Genomic DNA, 21093 nt, shown 5'->3' with positions numbered 1-21093 from the left:
TGTATTTAAAAACTGAACTTTATTTAGCCAAGTGCGTATACAGCTTGATAGATCTGTCGAGTCATACGATGAGAAAGGTACAAGTGATAAAAAAGTTCTCATTTGCAGTCATGCAGCATGGGAAAGTTTCTCAGCTTCAGCACGAGTACAGCAGGATTCTGTACATTTCTCCTTATTTCTTCTTTCTTGAATAAGAGGCATCAGCATCCTGGAGTGAGAATACATTGTCAGCATTTCCCCTCCTTGTGCTATACTGGTGTCCTTCACTCACAGTGTTACTTTGCCAGAACCACCCTGTGACAGTGGGCAGCTGCAACTTAAAGCTTCCTGCCTTTGCAATCCATGTGCCAACGTTAGTGTTCCATTTCCTGATTTTTGAATGCTTCAACACGTTATTGCACACTAAGTTCAAGAACACAGCAAAAAGTGTACCATCTACCAAGTAGTGCTGCAAGATCAAGATACACCGTTGTATGTCTGTCTTCTGGGAAATGAATGAGAGGGAAGAGGCCTGACGCAGAGCCATACTCTTAACGTGCTTTGGGAGATGCTCTGATTACACATCTGATAGAGAAACTTGACAGAACTCCCAGAGAGTCTGTCAACAGTCTTAATTTCAAACTGCGTTAAATAATCCGTGCTGGTGACTTACAGCTCAGCCCTGCACTGCTGCTGAGTGTGAACTCGTGGCCTGCGTGACAAAGAGTAGAGGCAAGACCCTGGCACTACAAGATGTACTGACTTCACTGCTCTGCAATGTGACGGTGCTGCAGTAATTCTAGACTACCGGGCACACAGCTGTGAAGCCGAGCTGGGCATCAGCTGCCAGGGAAGTGAGGAGGAAGAAAAGAAACGGATCCAAAATTGCAATCCCAGCATTCCTGCAGCTAAAGAGTCTGTCAGCAGCATAAAAAAAGCAACAAGTGGGGGAGAGAAGAATAAACTCACCACTCCGCTCTTAAAGTTCTCTATTCTCCTCTTGCCCATTCTGTTCATCAGCCACCAGGCCCAGGTGGGCGCGTACTGCCAGAGGTAGCAGACAGCCAGGTAGGGCTGGTCGCTGATCCAGGCCTCCTTCAGGTCATTGACTGTGCTCACCAGCGTGAGCCGGACGCAGCGCTCGGTTGGCATCTTGTGGGACTGGTCACCGCTGTTCTCTAGCGACTGCAGCACAGAGAGGGCAGGAATCAGAACCAATCTGTGGTTGTGGCTGACAGAGGGAGAGAAAGGGCCGGGCTCTGTGCAGCAGGCATGCTCTTCTTAATTTCTGCACTGTGCAAATGAGGAACAACCCATCTCTCCCTGCTAATCCACTGGCTTTCTGTGTGGGAAAGCTTACTGCCTTCCTTTAGATTAAATAAAGGACCTTTTTAATTAATGCCTTATTGAATAGTTCCAAGGTTAAAAATGCCTCAAAAATCTATTCTGGTTTGGCATGAAATTACACTGAAGGAGATACATCAGGACAAATTACCCATTCTGCACCTAAAGGCTTTGAGAAATGCAAACTTTCCTGTTCCCAGCTGCCTACCCCATTATACATTCCAAGTTAATCTGTAATCAAATTAGTACGAGGACATGTCCTCCATTAACTTAAAACTTCCTGCCAGCTCTGCTCTGTGTGCAGCTATCTCAAGAGAAGAGCAATAGACTTCTTCAGTAGCAGTGATGTTTTGTTTGATGTCTTCTCCACAGGTATCCCATAGTGAAAATAAGCTGCAGCTCTGTGAATTCATACACATCTCACTCCAGCAGTCGTGGATTGCTTTATCACTTTGTTGTTCTGTTTCCCGGAGCAAAAGCTATTCTAGCTTAGATTCAGTCTTCCTCCTGGGTCTTTTGCCACACTGAAATCTAAGGAATTTGTTTTGCAACATTTCCAGATTGCTGGAAAAGTACATCTTTTCTTTCATGAAAGTATGCAGTTTTGCAAGCCAAAATTCCTTTCAGAACTTGATTTAACAATGGGAGAACTTCTTTCTCCCCCTCTTACTTGTGTGTTATCCTGAGCTTTAAATTAACTGAATTTATGACATTACCAATATAAATCACAGCAACAACTTCTGCCAGCTATTCTGCGAGACAGCCTTTATTAAAAACAACTGAGCAATTGGGAGGTTTTGCTATTTGTCCTTGAACAACCACTAACAGGAAAAGAATGCATGCCTCGCATCAGCTGACCCCAGCGGCTTTGCCAACACTTGCACCAGAGTCAGCCAAACAGAGGACCTTGTGAGTAGGGCAAACAGAAAACTACCTGTGCTGAAACAACACTGCTCTGCACTGTAGCATGGTATCTAGGAAACAGAGGCCTTTTCCCCAAGACTGGAGCAGGGCAGCTGTAGGGTTAATTTACAAGGTGTGGATTGGGTGCGTTGGAAGAGAGGACAACAACTCTACAACTTTATTTTCATTTTATATGGACCTAATACCACAAAGCATTACATGACAACACGTGGCTTTGCATTAACCAAAGCATTTCTTGGTAAGAAAAGGGAGGTTGGTGTTTGCTAGGGGAAGCAAGAGAAAACAAAATCACAAAAGGTTCACATTTGCCTGTAGCAAAAGTTGGATTTACTGTAATAGAATTTCGAGTCCTTACCTTGTCAAGTTTCTCCGTAAAGACATTTTGTATGATCTTAGACTGCACAGGTCCTGGGCATATGTTGATAATGCTTATCTCAGGGTAGTCTGTCAGCTCCGTCCGAAGAGAATTAAAAAAACCCTGGAAGAGAAGACTGTCGTGTGACTACATTTTAAAGATCAATTTCTGCAATCCCTACTATTTTGACTATTGTCCTATCCAGCTTGGGAAGAGGGCTGTCTGGCCCAAGCTCTTATCCAAAATGCGCTGCAGGAGAAATGTCAATCAGATGTTCTCCTGTGGTGACACCAACACAACAACTGGAGCAATGCACTAAGGACAGGCAACAAGTTGCACACCCATGCACGCTTACAACCAAGACCTGTCCACATATGCTCTGATTTCCCAATCACTGGTGGCTGATTCCAGCTCACAGATTGCACATAGGCTCTGCAGCTACGTTCTGTAAAAACACTGACTTGCACCTTTTAACTTACAAGACCTGCAGGCCCCACATTAGATCTTCAAAGCAAATTATCTAAGATGTGTAGCTTCTGGAGGACTAATTCTAACACTAAAGATGTTTGTATGTCTGGAAGTCTGCTTCTGGACAGATCAGGAAGCCTCTCAGATCTCCTAAGCATTCAGATGATTTTGATTAAAAACCTGGGCTCCTCCCTGGAGTACTTCCCCATCCCTATGCACATCTTCAGCCATGGCATCAACACTGCTGGCTGGGCTTCACCCATTGCTCTGGGCTGATGCTGCAGCCCACAGCTGTGCTTCTCACATCCCCTCCTTTGCCCAAGGGATCCTGGGGACACATCTCATAAAAGAGCACCAATTTGTGCAGTTCCATCACAGAAGCTGTGCAGCCAAGCTAAGTAGAAAGTAATATGCCAAAGAGCACTGGACCTTAAAGGGGAGAAGGTGGCAGTGTGTCAAGTTGGTGAGGACAGCCAGTTTGATCACGAGTGCTTTGTATGCTATTTACTGCAGCAGTGACTACAAGCCTGGGCTCTCACACAAAGACACCCTAAGCAGTAAGCTATGCAACCATAGTCCCTGCCATATGCAGTCGTTGGTTCCTCCATCAATACCAAATTGCAGGAGCAGCACTTACAGCTCTTCCAACCCTCACTCCCTTATCACTCCATGGGATTTGGGATTGGGTCACTGGGGGGCTCCAGGGATATGAATTCTAGCCAAAATTGGGCACAACCCAGAAGAAGCCAGCTCTGCAACTTCAGACAGCTTCCCGCAGAGGGCTCTGGCACACTCCCTCAGACTGCTGGTTCCCTCCAAGCATTTTACAAAGAGAGCCTTGTTGCCTTGAACAAATTGCAAGGTAACAAAAGCTAAGCATTGGTCCAGTGAGACGTAGTTATCCTTGAAGATCCTGTCTAGACATCAGCCAAGCACAGGGCTGCTGAGGCTTTTTTCAGTGTTGTTTGAGTAGTGGGGTCAATGTCAGTGCTATTTGCAACCAAGGGCTTCAGACTCCACAAACACGAAATCTATGTAGCCAGAGAAACCAGCAAGATGCAGTTTGTACTGTGATCACCCTGCTATCCCCCTGCATTTAAAGGGCTTTCTGTGACCCCTCCCTCCCTCCCAATGCAGTTCTTACACTGCAGAAGAGGTGCAGCCCACCCAGAGCACACAGTGACTGGCACACTTGCTCAGGGGGAATTCAACAGACCCTCATGAAGAAGGCAGCTCTGGCACAAGGAGCTGGATGAGGCTGCAGCAGGTCACAGAAGAGATTATTGAATCTCTTATTGAATATGGAGATTATTGATTCCAACCTCAATGGTAATGCAGGTTCCCTACAGCAGGCTGCACTAGGGTCTGCAGAACAGGAACTGCTTCAAACCATGGGCCTCTTCAGCTTTGTAACCATATCCTAGAAGATGCTGCAAAAGGTGATGCTGAAATGACTTCTAAGACAGAAATGTACTTCAGAAATTCCTCTAAGGATCAGAGGCTGAATGAAGAGTGGCTGTTGCTGCTCCATGCAGCCCATGTGCCCATTAGACAAGCTCCTGATGGAGGTACATTTTTAAGATCACCATTTCTGACTCACTCCACATGCCACCAATTACACACATTACAACCAGAGGAATGGTGCATCATTTCCACCAGCACCACCACATCAGGAGAGAAACTGCAGAAAAGGCTGATTTCCTCAGCTTTTGAAATCTTCCTCATTCTAAAGAGATCCAGTTGACATGAATCAAGATATACTCCTCTCTAATCATTTCCTCCTGGTCATCAGAGATGGGTGTCTGCTAAGTGCAGAGGACTGCCATTCTGACAAATCTCCTTTATCTGAGCTATATTGGTGAAGTTTGATATTTCAAAAGAGCTTTTATAGCTTTGGAGGTCTCATGCCCACATCTACCCATAGCTCTGGACTGGTAAGAGACTCTCAGGGCGAGTCTGATTTCAAAAATCTATATTGCAAACTATTTGCAATTAGTATTTGCAGGACTACTGCAAAAGAAACAAGAGAGGAGGTCTGGGGTCTGGCCTGGTTATTGAGCAGAAGAAGAAATACCAAAGAAAAAACAAGGTAACTGAACTGCTTATAACTAATCCAGACATTTCAATAAACTATTTTCTTTTAATCTTCTTCCACATTCTTAATCCCCACATGAAACTCGAAGTTTGAGAACGCTTAAAGCAACTAACTAGCTGTGCTTATTCCAACAGCACCACAGCCAAAAGATCAGTCAAGTGAAAGAACGTTTTCAAATAAAGGAGTGTAAGTGAATGGAGTCCATGCTTCTGCACACTGTGTTCTTCTAATTTAAATCTACCAGACCTAAGTCAAGGCTGGCCTCTAACGGGCAATTCCATTGCTGGCGCTGAAATTAGAAGTAGCAGCTCTCTCCCTGTCATTAGCTGAAAGTTTTCTGTGAGCAGAGACTTGTTGCTGTCTTCTATATCCTCATTCTTGCAAGTGCCCATGGCTTTGCAATGTCAGCCACTTGTTCCACGTCTGCTGTTGGTGGTCAAACTGTCAAAAAGATATCAATCCAATAGACTGAGCAGAGTTCTGTACCCTGTTCGTGTGCATAATCCCAGCAGGAAGCAGGAACGTGCCAGCTTTTTGTTATTAAAATCATCTCCAAGTACAGCTGAACTTTGGCTTTCTGAGATCAAAGCATACATTAGCAGGAAGTCAAACAGTGGTGAAAGAGAAATATGTCTAAATAAATTTGCTAGTTAAACAAATGATTCTGCAATGATAGAAGCAGCCTCTTTTCCCTGCAGACATTTTTCTCAGCTCTTCTATGTTCTTCTGCATGAGTGAAATGGCTTTCAGAAATCTTTCCAAGCAAAACTGAAAATTCAGTGTTACGTAGAAGAGAGTAGGACCTCCTTCCTAAGGCACGATGAGCTGCCAGTTCTTCACAGCACAGAAAGATTCAAAGCTACTGGGAAGATTCCTTCAGATCTTTCCAAGATCAGGGATTGCCCTTTCTCTTGTTAGTCTGCTTTACCCATCACTGCTCTCACTTTACTGACCTCAAGATTTCCTATAGTCTTTCTGTAGTTTTCCCTCACTCACTGAGCCGTGTCTTCAAGCACCATACCCCCATTCTTGCACCACACTCCAAGATACCTGCACAAGGACTTTGCTCAGCTCAGCGCCTTTTGCACACAGTGAGTGTGATGGGTCAGAAGGAGTGAAGAGAAGCATGGCAAACCCTTCTCCCACATTATCCAGTGCTGCACATGTAGTTCAGAACTGCTGTAAGCTTCTGTGCGGGGTTTTTTTGCTAAAAACAAAGCAGATTCTCTAACAATGAACTGCCAGTGCTGTTAGCTGAAGAAGGGCTTGAAGTTCAATTCAAAGCTATTTTAAAGGCTACACAACTAGAAACTTGAGAAGGAGGCCATCTGTTGGTCTTTCACACAACAAGACTTGATAAAGATCAGAACGTGACTTACCTGCAGAGCATGTTTGCTGGCACAGTACCCTGAGGCAAGAGGAGCGCCCATGATCCCCATCACACTGCTCACAGTCACAATCTTTCCTCTTCTCCTTTGGATCATGTGATCCAGAACATGTTTTGTCAAAGAGATCGTGCCTAGGTAGTTCAGTTCCATTATGGCACTGAAGACATCCAGGTTTGTATCCACGAACAGAGAGCGTTGGGAACGTCCACCATTGTTGACCAAAACATCAATCTCAGAAAAAATAAAGTGATAAATACATGTTTTCTTTAATATTTCTCCTTCCTCAAGCAATTGCTAACTGACTGTTCCCTTCCTTCCTGCCTCCCCAAAACAGGACACCGCTCCTTTGTATTGAGGACTGGCTGCTTTAGAGCAGAGACAACAAAACAGAAGTGTTTGACCCCAATTCCTAGTATAGGAACAATGGCAGCTGGAAACCAACTAGATCTGGTACCAAACACCTCACTGTGACACCAAAGTACCAGTGGACGACTAAGGTGTAGCTTGAAGCTTCAACCACCACATGCAGTATTAGTCAGATCTGACTGTCATTATTTTGGACTCACAGTCCAAAATACCACACCAAACAAGGCAAGCACTTGTGCCTGAGGTCCAGTTTTGTTCCATATAGCCCAAATTGCATACATTATAAAGCTTACAAAATCAAAGTCCTGACTTTCACACACAGTTTTAGGACTAGAATATACAGATGAGGCTTACTCCATTTGGTCAGGAAATACAGTGACATCAAGCAAATTAATTTTTAATTCTTGGTAACAACCAGTGATTACTTGTTATTTGCTGTATCTCTGCAAAGCTGCTAAAACTCAGAAGCAAGCAATGGAAGGGATGGGAATTTAGGTATTACTTGTCATGTTCAATAATGAAACTTAAGCAAGAATGTACGCATCAGTAAATGAAGTGAAATACAGACATACATGCAGGGATAGGAGAGGAGGAGATAGAAAAATTCAGCCCCAGGAACATTCCTCACCTTGCCAAAATGCTTCAGAACACTGTTGGTAGCAGCTTCATGAGAGCTTCTGTCAGTCAAGTCAAGACGCAGAACAAGGATATCTCTATCGCTCAAGTTGCTGATCTCTAAAAACAATCACAAAGTAAATGGGAACCAGTAAGGGTGCTAATACAACAACTGTGATAAGTGTGTTTTAAAACAGTCATTTGCACTAAAAAGAAACCATGACATTAAAATGGAAATCAAATGCTTTCTTCGTCCTCATTTTGATCTCCACACTGAACACATTTTTAATCCCTTCCTATCAAGTCTTTTTTCTTATCATTACGTTTTTGCTTCCAAAAAGCTTGACTTTATTAAATAGGTTTGTGCATTGCAATGTAGACAATGCAACTCTCCAAATAAATTGCAGAGGTTGGAAGCAATGTATTATGTGATTATTATTGGCAGCCTTGACATCTTCCTTGTACGTAAACTGCTCAACCACGCCTACCCTCTCTAACAAGAACAGTATAGTTGAGGCCAAAGCCACAACCTGTATACATGAGCTGATTTATTGCAAAGGGAAGAAGCAGAATGATCCTTGGGAGTCCCTTCTAGCATGGGATATTCTCTAAGAAGTTTTCCCTTTAACTGAGAGTTTTCAAAGCATCCACCTCATGGAATAAAAGTCACTTATCATCAACTTCAAGTCATTATACTGAGTGTTTACACCACTGCCTCTTCAGAGCTGACCTTTTCCCTAGAAAGCATTTCTAGAGCAGCCATGTGCTACCCTGGGGCTTGGGGGCATTTGACTCACAAAAATAAAATCTTCATTGTTAATCTGCCATTTTTTTAAACTGGATATTTTAAAGAATTTATTTGTACTGGTTTAGTAGTGCTATTTTTGTTTCTAAATTGATTCCTAGCCACAATTACGTACACCCGCTCCCCTTTAACCACCGTGCTCTTTAAATACAGAGCACAGAGTTTTTCATTATTGCCTGCATATGTAGGTCAGGCTGAACTTTGTCTCTACAGTGATGCACAGAAGAGGTGACTGAAATCCATAGCTTGCCTCTGTTCAAAGGTCACGAGTATTTAGGCAACTGGATATAATATACCCATTTCTCTGGTTTAAAGCTACTGTATTTCAGTGAACAGCCCCCTCCAAGACCTCTTCTCTCCCCTCCATGCATTTTTCTTTCATTACAGACAGCAACAGAAGTCCTGGTACATCAAACTACACCTCTGGCCTCACACTCACACAAGCAGATTTGCACAAGCAAAGTCTACTGAGACAGGCCATGGGGCTAGAGCACCTCTCCTATGGAAAGGGTGAGAGAGCTGGGGCTGTTGAGTTTGGAGAAGGCATCAGGGAGACCTCACTGCAGCCTTCCAGTACTCAAAAGGGCAGCAGGAAAGCTGGGGAGTAACTCTTCATCAGGGAGTGTAGCAACAGGACAAGGGGGAAGAGCTTTAAACTAAAGGAGCATAGATAAAGATTTAACATTAGGATGAAATTCTTCATGATGAAGGTGGTGAAGCACTGCAACAGGCTGACAGAGAAGCCCCAAGCCTGGCACTGCTCATGGCCAGGCTGGATGGGGCTTTGGGCCCAGGTTCCTCCTTTTAAGGGCTTTTGAGAGAAAAGAAATTCCAGTAGTACTGGTGAAATTCAACTTGTTGTAGAGAATGCTGCAGGAAAATACAAATCCTCTTAGAAAAATCCTTTCAGTTACTTTCTCCTCCTGCAGAGGTGCAATGAAGCGTGGAGCATGTGGGCATGTGCATGACAACAGGTATTACCTGTAACCTTTACACAGCTTTCCTTCTCTTACCTTCAGCATTTAAGCGGTGTAGAATGCATAAACATATCACAGGGTGGTGTCTGAATTTTGAACAAGATAAATGTGCTTTGTTCTGACATTAATATGTCAATTATCTAGTTAAGTTACTGCTATGCATAGCCTACTGCATGCATGTTAAAGCTTATTAGCTCCAATTATGCCATATAATTCAGCCAAATTCAAGTTGTTGTTATGCATTACAACTCAATCTTAACCCATCTCATGCTACTTAAGCCTTATAGGACATCCTTGAACTCAGTTACAAAAAGAAAATACACAGGAGGTAGAAGCAAGCACAAGCTGCCCTGTGTATCTGCTTTACATGGCATTTTGGTAGCAAGAGGGCTGCAGGGGCAGCCTCTGGAAGCAGAATCCAGAAGTTAGTTAAGCATGCAGAGATGGAATCAGGAAGGCTGCAACTCAGATGTAGTCAAAGCTGGTGAGAAAAGCAAAAGGCTTAAAAGGACTTCTATGGGTACAGCAGCAACAAAAGGAAGACCTAAAGACTGCGAGATCACCACTCAGTATAGAGATGGGAATGAAATGATGAAGGACACAGGAAAACATGAAAGATTCATGTTGTGTTTTCTGCCTGAATTTCACTGCCAAGTTCTCTCTGGTCTCCCACATTCCTGAGGCTAGCCTCTGGGGGAAAGCCTACCAGCATCAGAGGAAGACCAAGCTAGGGACAAACCAGAGATACCAACAGGTTGATACATGCATTCAGAAGCTACAAGAACCGACCAGAAGCACCAGAGTGGTACTGATATTTAGAGGAGGTCTCCAGTGACTGGAAAAAACACAAGTGTCATTAAACCTAACCTCAGTCCTTTGGAAAATTATATGGCAATTCCCCCTAAAACAATCTCCAAACATACAAAAGACAAGAAGACTACTAACTGCCAACATAGATATAAGATGGATGTAGACTGCCCAACAACTTAATTGCCTTCTGTGATGACAACTGGCTCTACAGACAAGGGGAGAGCAGCAGGTGTTTAATATCTAGACTACTTAGCTTTCTGTGCTGTCTTCCATAGCATCCCTGTAACAATATTAGAGAAATGAGGGGTCTAGAGGAGTTGATTACAGTGTAAATAAACACCAGGCTGGAGCAACCAACCACTCAAAATTAAAGTGATGACCAGTTCTAAGAGGTATCTCTCCATGGACAGTATTTTTCAGTATCTTCCTCATTAATTTCCCAGATGATGGAATGAAACATGGGTTTTCAGCAAATTTTGAGATAATGTCAAGTTCAAAGGAGCATTTGATATGCTGGAGGGCAGGACTGCCTTTCAGAGGCATCTTAACAAGCTGTAATAATGGTCTGACAAACCTCATTAAGCTCAACAAAAATCAAATGAAAAATTTTGCACTTGGGACTGAATAGTGTTACGCAGCACTGCAAACCAACATCCAAATGGTTGGGTATCAGATCCCCAAACAAGACTTAAGATCTTGATGAAAGTCAGAAAAAAATGCTACTGGGCTGCAAACAAGTACTGAGAAACTGCAGCACAGGGCCACCAAGATGGCTGGAGGAGCCAGCATACATGATAGTTAAGGAAAGGGATGGAAGGTTGAGTTTAGAGAGAAGGTAAGAGTGCAAGGGGGCTTCTTACTGAGGAGTTTCATGTATTCCTATCAATTCTCCCATCTGAATTTTTGCCATTATCACCACTTAGCCACACAGATCCCTCTTGCTCCCTTTTAAATATATCTATTGAGGTGACAGTAGAAGCTTTTTTGAGGCATCAGAAAATGGAAATAAGGAGTAGTGCATTTCTAAAGATCACTGTCAGATCTTCAGAGTAGAAATGCTTAACTACTGAATGCTTAACTATAGAAATGCTTAACAATTTCTTCCTCAGGATACACAGGAGATATTCTTTTCTGCATCTTGATCAGCTCATCCACATGAATCAGCAGATTATAATCAGGGAACTGTGTATGAGGCTGACTATCAGCTCCAGTGTGTTGGAAATGATGGTGGCAGAGCTGGAATATTGCAAAATTTGTGCCAAGCGACTCGCATAACTGTATGCAAGTTCGTCAGGACCTACAGAAACCAATATGAGGCTGAAGGTTCCCTGGATCGTATCATTACTGGTGATAAGATGTGGTATCACCACTATGAGCCAGAGTCAAAACAGCAGTCCATGGAGATAGCAAGGGGCGATCCTTCTGGATTTCCTGAAACTCAGACCATCAACTCCAACCAGCACATCATCACACTGACTAAGCTGAAGGTTTAAACTACTGAGTTAGGCCAGAGAAGATGACTTCCTTTCTCCAGCAACACGATAATGCCAGGCCACATACTGGTTTGAAGACTGTGAAGCATACTGCCAGTCTTGCCTGGACTGTCCTATCACACCCACCAGATAGTTCACATTTAGCAACTTCCATCTTCCATCTGTATGTGTTGAGGAAAGACAGACTGCATGGGCAACATGCACTCCCAACACCATCACAGCAGCTGTGAAACAGGGGGTCACCTCAGATTTGTACAAGCACAGCATGCAGGCTCTTGTTCATCACTGACAAAAATGCAGAGATAATGGTAGTGACTACACTGGAAAAAAGCATTTGGTAACTGAGAACCTGCTCTATCAAACAGTGTTCTTGTGCTCTTTGCATATGTTGTAGTTTCCATGGAAATAAATAGGAGGCATTACTTGTGAAGTGACCAACACAGAATGATACCCCTTCACATGCTTCCTTCCCTGTTACATAACATGGAATTAATAATGAGATTCTGACCTAACTCCAGTTCTCGAAGGCACTCATACCACATGCCTGAGTTATGCATAAAGTTTACTTTCATCATGAAATTTATTCCCATGCTTGTAGGTAACTATTTCTGCAGCGACTCCACCACACTAAGAGTGGAACTGGCCACATGAAGCAAGAACTTATACTTACGAAGGCATCTCTTTTTCACTCTTTCCAGCTCATCCTCTCTTCTTGCTGAGATAGCAAGCAAAGCTCCTATCTTCGACAGCTGGTAAGCCAATTCTTCTCCAATTCCACTTGAAGCTCCTGTCACCCAGACAACCTTGCCACGCAGCTCATTTTCTGTCAAAAGAACCAGGACAGCAGTTCACACCTTGCTAATGCTACAATAAACATAGGAGTCACTGCAGAGATACAATCTGATACTGTTTGTAAGACCTGCTCAGCTTTATTGGCTGTTACAAAATCTTGACTTCTTTATTTTTTGGTCACATGTAGTTGTGAAATTGTTCAATGTTGTTCAACTGCCACTTGAACTTTGTTCCAAGGCTGATCTGAACAAACACGGATGGAAGGTATTTGGTTGCTTTTCTGCTGGATAGGATTTCCACAGACCTGATCAAAATGAGGTTCAGAGGAAATAGGGGAATTCTTGGAAACCACAGAAAACTGTTACTATATTGCAAATCCAAAGAAAAGGCTGAGCAAACATTTCCTAATAAATGTTCTACCTCAAAAACGTTCCTAAGGAATTGCTTAAAGCAGCAAGTTCTCTGATCGTAGGAGGCTGATCAAAACAAACAGAATGGTGTTCAGCCACCTTGTTTTACATCTGATGCAGGTTAATTCTTGCATTGGTCAGAGTACAATACACTATTTTTCTTTTTTTCTTTTTCTTTTTTTTCTTTTTTCTTTAAGCTGACTGTACATTAGCCAAAGAACAAGTCTTTCCTTTTGTTTAAAAAAATTACTTTTCCAAAGGAGAAAGCTAAGGTTATGAGCATGGGAAGTGGAAAGAGATGTCACTGAAGTTGTAGGAATAACTGTAATTAATAATTGTATCAGAAGGCTGCTGCTTTCAACACTTATTTACACTCTCCCTACAGTTTCATTTCAATATATTCCTAATTCCTTAAATTAATCACAAGAAACATGGGGGTTCACAGCTGATTAGTTTGTTTTGTTGGCAGAAAACCTGTGGAAACAAGTACTATGTGAAGAAAAGGGCACATGGACATGCCTTCATCCCTGTTTATTACACTCATCTCCTTTTGCTACTGCAAACAAATTCACTTCTTCCTATGACACAGTTCCTTCATTCTCAAATTGTCCTGGGCAGCTTCACTTCCTGAAGTTGTTCAGGATCTTGTTCCGTGGACAGAATAATTAACAGAGATTTCTCAGTGCTGATTGCTACCAAGCACTGGAGTTGATGTAATTTAAGATCTAGCTCATAAGCTGCATCAAAACCTAGATGGTTTTAGAATAAATGCCCTGTTGATACTGCAAATAGGCTTAAAAATTAACTGTGCCAAATTGAAAAATAAAAGGAGAATGTGCTTTTACTAACCATTAACTACTGCGTTACAAGGCATAAGAAACAAGTGGTTGAACAAAGCAGTAGCACTCGTCTTACAAGATGTGCTTCTGTTGTTCAGCTCTATTTGGTTTGGGAGGTTTGCCATCATTTGTGTGCCTATCACACAAAGTTGCCACTTTATTTCATACATAAAAACATTTGGGGTGGAGAAGTTTGAAGTAGAAAATTCCCCATGCCCAAAAAGAATCATGATATTACGCTTAACTTAAAGTTTAAGGAGTAGGCTTTCACATACGTACACATTTGTACACAAAAGGATCCAACCACACTGACTGTGAAAAACACAATGTTCAGAGTGACTGCTGATCTGCTAATGAGACACAACACAAAGTCACACAGTAACCCTTATCTCCTGATCACACAAATATTTACATTTTGGGAAATAATCCAGCATCTGCCAATGACAAAATCCAGATGCTTCCCTATAGAAGTGAATCAATGGAATGAAACCAGTCTTACCTACGTGTAATTACAGTTCACAGGATAAAGAAACATCTTTGCTAGTACTTGTCCCTTTTGTTCCCCTCACTGAGTGGACATGACCAGCACTGTGGTGCCACTATCCCATATATGCCTGGCAGAGCTATCAGCAAAACACCACTGAAATGCTACCATCTCAGCTACATGTTGCAGTTGATGACAAGCACCAGTGGCAGAACACAACCCATCTCTTTGCAAAGTAAAGAAGCTTACATTTATAAAATTCTGACTGATTCTTCTCAACAAGTTGAAACTGCCCCATCCGAAAATGTCTACATTGTTCCTAATGTGGGACTATTTAAAAGGTTTCAAAGCTCCTAGCGAGGCTGAAGGCTACCTTCAAAAAATAGTGGTCAGGAGCTGGAAAAGGCAGTCACCATCTCTGGAGGTGTTCAAGAAATGTGTAGATGTGATACAAAGCAATGTGGTTTAGAGGGGAAATATTGGTGGTAGGTGGATGGTTGGACCCAACCATCTTGGAGGTCTTTTCCAACCTTGGATTCTGTGATTCTATGAATACCATCTACCCGAGAGCTCCTAGATCTCCATGTGCATCACATAAACCCTCACAGCAAAACCTCTGCAAAACAGCTTTATTTGGGGAGATCTCTCATGTTTCTCTGCCCTGAGTCTTTGCATGTACTCTGCAAAGATCACACACACAGATGTGATTTTTTTAGTGCAGTTTTCTTGTAGTAAGGGAACTACCTGACAGACTTACTATAAAACATTATATACACAAAGAGATACAGAGGATTGCACACATTTTGTGTTCTTAGTGGTGTGTGTTACTTGTGCACTTTTCTGTTCTGTTCTCCACTATATAGACTTCTACAGCAAGCTCTGTCAGAAAGTAGAAGACAGAACAACCTCAACAAATTTGGGGCCAAAACCAAGTCTCAACACCCTCAAACCCAACTCCACAGGGAAATGACCCTCACGTTATCCCACTTCTTCTGTACAACCTGAAGATTGCCTCCATCTTTGCTCCTAGCTTGTTGCACATCCTGTTGGTTAGTCACAAAAAACAGAATGGCCAGGGTTGGAAGGGACCTCAAGAATCTCCAAAAACCAGTCCCACATTCACATTTCAAACATCTTTCTTGCCAAACTCTTGACAGAGTTTGCCCTGTGCATCTCTCAATCCCTTCCCAATGCCAGCCTTCACCTGCACCACCATTCGTAGATGAATGACTGCCTCAAACTCAAATCTTCATCCCTCCATTCCCCCCAGACTCATTTTCTTGATGCTGCTTCTCCCTGCCTCAACCCACCATACAGTTTCATTTCACACACAGGACAGCTTACAATGTTTTCTGCCCCATCCCCCATTCTCCATCCCACCAGACAATGTAAGAGGATGCTGTACAGGGACTGACAGCTCCAGCTCCATTTTCACCTCAGCTATCCAGAGCTCACAGCATCTCAGATTGGGCTGTTGACTAAGCTAAGGTGAAATCCCCAAAGTTCGTAGCTCATCTGATCAAAAGCCTCTGTTAAGCATGTAAAAGTTAGTTTTACAGATCGTTAGTTGTCTGGAAGTGGGCAGAACTACAGACAAATTAGGAGGCCAACCTAGAAGTTGAAAATCCTGTCTGGGAGCTTTTTAGAGTCTTCATACCCCAGGTGACAAAGGCCACTCCTTACTTTCACAGCGGTCAGGATCCGAGGCAGTATCGCATCCCCTCTCCTTATGGACCCTCCTTTGGTGCGGCCTCCTGAGCAACGTGCTCGCTCAGCAGAACTGTTGCTACCCCAGAACCGGACGTATGACCGGAAAAGATGCAAAACAATAGTTTTGGGGCAAGCCCGGTCCCTGCAAAGTTACTTCAGGTTACTGCTTTATTCAACAGGTCCCTCCGCAGTCGCCCCGCAGGGAGATGCACGCGAGGGGCACCGCACACCTTGTGGATAAAGGGCTAAGAACTCTGTTTTCGGGGTGATTTTTGTCGTTCTTCAGACAAAGCCGTGGGGCAGCGGTGGTCAGGTTCACGGAGCTGAGGAAACTTCAGCCCCAGCTCCCGAGGAAACCTCTCACCCCCACGCACCGCCGCGCCCCGTCCCGTCCCCTCACAGAATCCCACCCCCGGGATCACCGCCGCCCACACCCGACCCCGCCGCCTCCCTCCTAGCGGCCGGGGCCGCAGGCACAGCTTTACCTGGCTTCTTCCCCCTCCACTCCGCCCACAGCAACGTGAGGTCGCCGTCGGCGCGCAGCCACCGAAGCAGCTGCAACAGCAGCACCAGCAGGGCGCCGCCGACCAGCAGCGCGCACAGTCCGCAGCCACACGACATGGCCGCCACCTCCCGCCGCCCGCCGCGCGCCTTTATAAGGGCCTCGGCCAGGCGGGAGCCGCCCCTGCTGCCCGCAGCCAGCGCCGGCCTGCCCTTCCCCGCCTCTCGCCTCCCATTCCACCCGCTTTCCCCGCCGGGCTGCGGTGGGCGGCTCCACTCTGCTCTTCCCGGGGACGTGGCCCGCGCTCCCTGGTTGGGGCCGGTTGGTCACGGCCCCGCGTTTGGCGCAGTCAAGGCTACGGCGATAAGCACTGCGTTTGCGGGGCAGAGGTCACGCATGCGACGGGGTGAAGGTTGCTTCCTGGAAGCGGGGCCTTCTTTATCCCGACGTGACGTGCTCTCGAGGGGAGCAGAGCTTGTGAACACACATCCTCGGTACTTCTGCGCCCAGAGATCAAAATCCGGAGCTCAACGCGAGGAGGAGAGTCTCGGGGGACACCGCCATCCCTTTGCTCCTCAGGCAGCTCCCTGTCATGGAGTGTGCTGCATTGCCTTTACAGGAGACAGCAGCTCAAAGTGCAGCACTAAGGCCAACCCCACCCACATCTGGCAGCTGATGTCATCTGTCTGGAAAGAGATGGGGTTAAAGGTTGGACTGTTATTAGGTGGATAAAGAATTGGCTGGAAGGTCGCAGCCAGCGGGCTGTGATCAATGGTCCAGGTGGAGGCAAGTCACGAGTGGTGTCTCATGGAGGTCTGTCTTGGGACTGGTACTCTTCCAACACCTTTATCAATGACGAACATTGAGGGATCGAATGTACTCTCAGCAAGTTTAATGATGAAACCAAGCTGAATGGCGCAGTTGATAGATCAGAAGGAAGGGATGCCACCCAGAGGGACGTAGACAGGCTTGAGAAGTGGGAGCACAGGAATCTAGTGAGGTTCAACAAATTCAAGGTACTACTGTTGGATCGGGGCAATCCCAGCTGTGGGTACAGACTGGGAGAAGAACTCATTGTGAGCAGCCCTGCGGAGAAGGATGTGGGGGTGTCAGAGTGGAGGCCAGTCACAAACAGTGTCCCTCAGGCGTCGGTCCCGGGACCGGTGCTCCCAGGGTCTCCCTTTAGATGATCCCAGTGATCTTTTTCAACAGGAATGATTCTACGATTCCGTGGTTATCTTAATGATAGATAAATATAGTTAAGAAATTATATTAATTATACCCACTCAAGTCTGTGAAAAAACTTCTTGAGAGCTCCATCAGCTAAAAAGCAGTGAACTGACCACAGTCTGTGGCTTTTATCTCTGATTTCTGTAAACAATTTACATCATGCCCAACCACAAGATTTCTTCTCAGCATCAAAACAACAGGCAAAAGATTGACAGGAGTCCCAGGCTGCCAGCTTCCAGTCTTACCTTGATGGCCAGGGGTGCTTTGGCTTTCCTTCCTGGAAATACAGCTTTGAGTACTGCCAGTAACATATGCTCTTTGTGTTGCTTCAGAACCAGCAACTGCTTAGAGAAAAGTTGCATGACAAATTATGAAAGCAAAATGAAAGATTTCTTAAAGATTCGTGCCAACAAAAAAGCCCCTGGATTTGACCAACTCTAAGTTCTCAAGGAAAACAAAAAAACTATCTTTCTAAGGTCTGAGCTCAGTTTCCTCATGAGAAGCTGATTTTCACTTTCTGAAGAAGCCATTACTGCTAGCAGTTTTTAAACGTGGTTGAGGATTACAGACTCAATTTACCGAAGTCAGCCTGTCCATCAAGAGAATGAATGACAGACCTATTGCACTTTGTGCTGTGATTTACGCAGATGACACTTTGGAGTCCAGTAAACATTCTGTTATTTGTATGTACTCAAGTACGCAGTGAACTGCAAGAACCAAATGCAAGGCTGAAGTACACGGCTCTGAAAAGAGAACAGTTACCTCTTCAGGAGGTCACAGTCTTGCTCCACACCCTGCTGCCAGCCTTGGTGAGACTCCCTGTGTTGACTATGTGGCAGCAGATAACAGATCAATTGAAGTCTGAACATAGCATGGCAACATGCACTATTCCTGTTACTGCCTGTTCCACCTGTGATATTGGCAACAATGGAAATCATAGCAAAATAAGATGCCATAAGCCTCCAAAGCAGTAAGACAGAAATACATATTTGACTAGATTGCTTTTTCTACATACTTACATGTATTCTGCAGTCATGAAGTATTAGGAAGATCTTGTGCATAAGTGCAATGATACAAACTCTCAAAGGATCTCTATTAATGAATAATGAATGTACAATACTTTTAATGCTACTAAATTAAAAATGTGTCAGTAGACTGAAAGCAGACTCTGCTTGTCCTCTTCAGCTTTATGATTCCAATTAGACCTGTTTCTGTGGGGCTTTTTATTTAGAACTTTATTTACTTAGAAACTGGAAGGAAATAACATCCATCTTTTCTTCTTTCTCCTTAATTTTACTTATTCCTTCCATCTACTTCATTTCAGTCAGTTTAGTTTATGTTTTATGTGGAAAACTTACATCCGTTTAAAACTCGAAGTTGTGGAGCCAGTTCTAAATAGGGCACCTTGAACTACTGTGTCTTTTACTCATTTTTAAAGCAAACATTTAAACTGTTGATGCTGTCTTCTTGGCCACCGCATTACAGTTTTGTTCCAAAACAATAAATGGTAAACTAGAGAGATCACTTTTTTTGCCTGTAACAGGTATGGTTACAGGCATGAGCTCTGCCAAGGCATGAGCTCTGCACTGACCCATGACCATCCATAACTTTATCATGGCTCACAGTTTGCTCAGCCCATACACATTCTCCCACACAGGGTCTGAGGACACTGTCCCAAACAGCATTAGCTACAGGGACAAGCCAGGTCCAGCCCAATGGCATCAAGACTAGAAAGTCAAAAAGTTGTTCTGCCTAGTAGCAGACACAGCACAGATGGTTACAGAAGTCTTTGCAACCATTTATTTAAGCAAATCCAACCTTAGACTGATGAAACTGTTGATCATTTTTTCCCTCTCTCTTCGCCCTGTACCTCATTGGTTTCTCTCTCAGAAATAAAAATACGTAGCAAACAAAACATCTGAGAACAATACAAAATACAAAATAGCCATATAAAATACACAGTGGCAATAAGAAGCACAGGAAGCATCTACAGACAGAAGACTCCTGGTTATTGGTCACCGACTTTTTGTGGCGTCCTCTGAGATGGCATCCATAGTGAGAAGGAGTATCTCAGCATAAAAACTAGAGATGTTTTCTAGAGTGTGATACTTTTGTTGGAAGCTACAAAACAAAGCAGGGATCCCAGTTACACTTGGCCCTTCCCTTCTTCCAAATTTCAAATCTATGACTTTTCAATTAGGTTATGAACTGCTTGGCTTTTTGTTTGTTTGAGAAGTGCTTGGTGTGCTTGTACTGACACCTATATCACCTATCGCAGTGATATCTCCTAAACAGAATATCTGCCTCCAGGCAAAGAGCTCCTGCACAGCAAGTTGCCATCATTGCCCTAACTGGATATCTGAATGTGACTTCAGAGTTCTAGGTGTGTTATGCAGGTTCTTCACGTAACAGTGAATTTTATTCAGAGAATTAAGATCAGGACTGACTGCCTCAGCTATGCTCACTCTTTTAGACCACATATTTTGAATTCTCTTTCTGTTTATTGACATTGAAAGTACTTTTATTTGGAGAAATAAAGAGAAATCCAGGAAAACTCCAATCTCTTCTCCAAGAGATGAACCATTTATATGAAGATTTGTTTAGTATGGTGGCACACCAATGGAACTCAGAGTCCTTATGATGCATTATTTACTATTCTTAAAATACTTCCTTTAGTTTACATTGAGGGCTGTGACTAAATTGCCTACGTTTATACAAATACCAAAAAAACAGAATGTGTTCAGGTTAATTGAAAAAAATATATCTTTTGTTAATGCTATTTTGTTTCATTATAACATTAAGTGAGAGATGGCAGGAGGAAACAAACAAGAGGGGCAAATTCTGCAGAGCTCAGTGTCTGTGAGCAGCCTGCTGTAGTCAGCAGAAGCAAACTGTTGTGGGGTGGCCAGGAAGCATAAATGAAGAAACAGCTCTGAGTCCTGCACTGAAAGATTTCCTCTATCTCCTTACACAGAGGCACCTATGGTTAGTTTTCATTAAAGTGTGGCACAGTTAGCATTTGAGAACGTCTCCCAAATCTCACAAACAGATGGTTCAGGGAACCTGTCCTTTAGTAACTATTAGCCAATGACTCCATCAGATAACCAAAACTATTTTTCCTAATCAAAACTAATATTTTTTTCTGAATTATTAGTACTACTTTTTTGATAACATCTTAACATCAAAATTTTCCTGGCCAATTAGTTTCCTTCTATTTTCATTAATGTTTTGGTTTTCATAGAGCACTAAATTAAAGTTTACATCTTTTTTTACTCCTCTATAGTCAGATTTCAGAACAAATCTGGGAATAGGGTTTGCTTTCTAACTCAGGCACCCTCTGCTGGCCTTCCCAAAGCAAAACACATCAGAGACACTTCATACACAACAGTGGCTTTTAAGACCAAAAATAAAATAATAATAATAAAAATAAAATTTAAATTTTAAAAAAACAAAACCAGATTTGTTTCTAGACCTTTTACTACCCGAATATAAGCTACACAGAAGATC

The 21093-nt window shown here is 43.5% G+C and overlaps 1 protein-coding gene across 1 annotated transcript; it reads right to left on the bottom strand.

Annotated features, from left to right (window-relative positions):
• DHRS7 (dehydrogenase/reductase 7) lies at positions 1 to 16490 on the bottom strand. Its single transcript, XM_042866330.1, has 7 exons — positions 16340 to 16490; positions 12290 to 12442; positions 7548 to 7654; positions 6545 to 6784; positions 2603 to 2725; positions 949 to 1164; positions 1 to 208 (listed from the first exon to the last, which is right to left on the bottom strand). The coding sequence occupies exons 1-7, from the start codon at positions 16473 to 16475 to the stop codon at positions 173 to 175; spliced, it is 1011 nt and encodes a 336-aa protein (XP_042722264.1). The 5' UTR covers positions 16476 to 16490; the 3' UTR covers positions 1 to 172.
• Positions 16491 to 21093: the final 4603 nt, after the last annotated feature.

Source organism: Lagopus leucura, unplaced genomic scaffold (genome assembly GCF_019238085.1).
Source record: "Lagopus leucura isolate 7727_CA_CO unplaced genomic scaffold, USGS_WTPT01 Super-Scaffold_1, whole genome shotgun sequence".
In the NCBI taxonomy this organism is placed as follows: domain Eukaryota; kingdom Metazoa; phylum Chordata; class Aves; order Galliformes; family Phasianidae; genus Lagopus; species Lagopus leucura.
Note: the sequence above shows the minus strand (reverse complement) of the source record. Positions and strands in the feature narration are given on the sequence as shown.

What these genes read in the sequence shown, in the direction of transcription:
- DHRS7 (XM_042866330.1), bottom strand. Translation starts at nt 16,475, where the DNA reads ATGTCGTGTGGCTGCGGACTGTGCGCGCTGCTGGTCGGCGGCGCCCTG. An exon ending in AGTGAAAAAGAGATGCCTTC is followed by an intron (nt 7,655 to 12,289) that starts GTAAGTATAAGT and finishes GATTGTTTTTAG; the next exon opens with AGATCAGCAACTTGAGCGAT. An exon ending in TTACGGAGAAACTTGACAAG is followed by an intron (nt 1,165 to 2,602) that starts GTAAGGACTCGA and finishes TCTGTGCTGCAG; the next exon opens with TCGCTAGAGAACAGCGGTGA.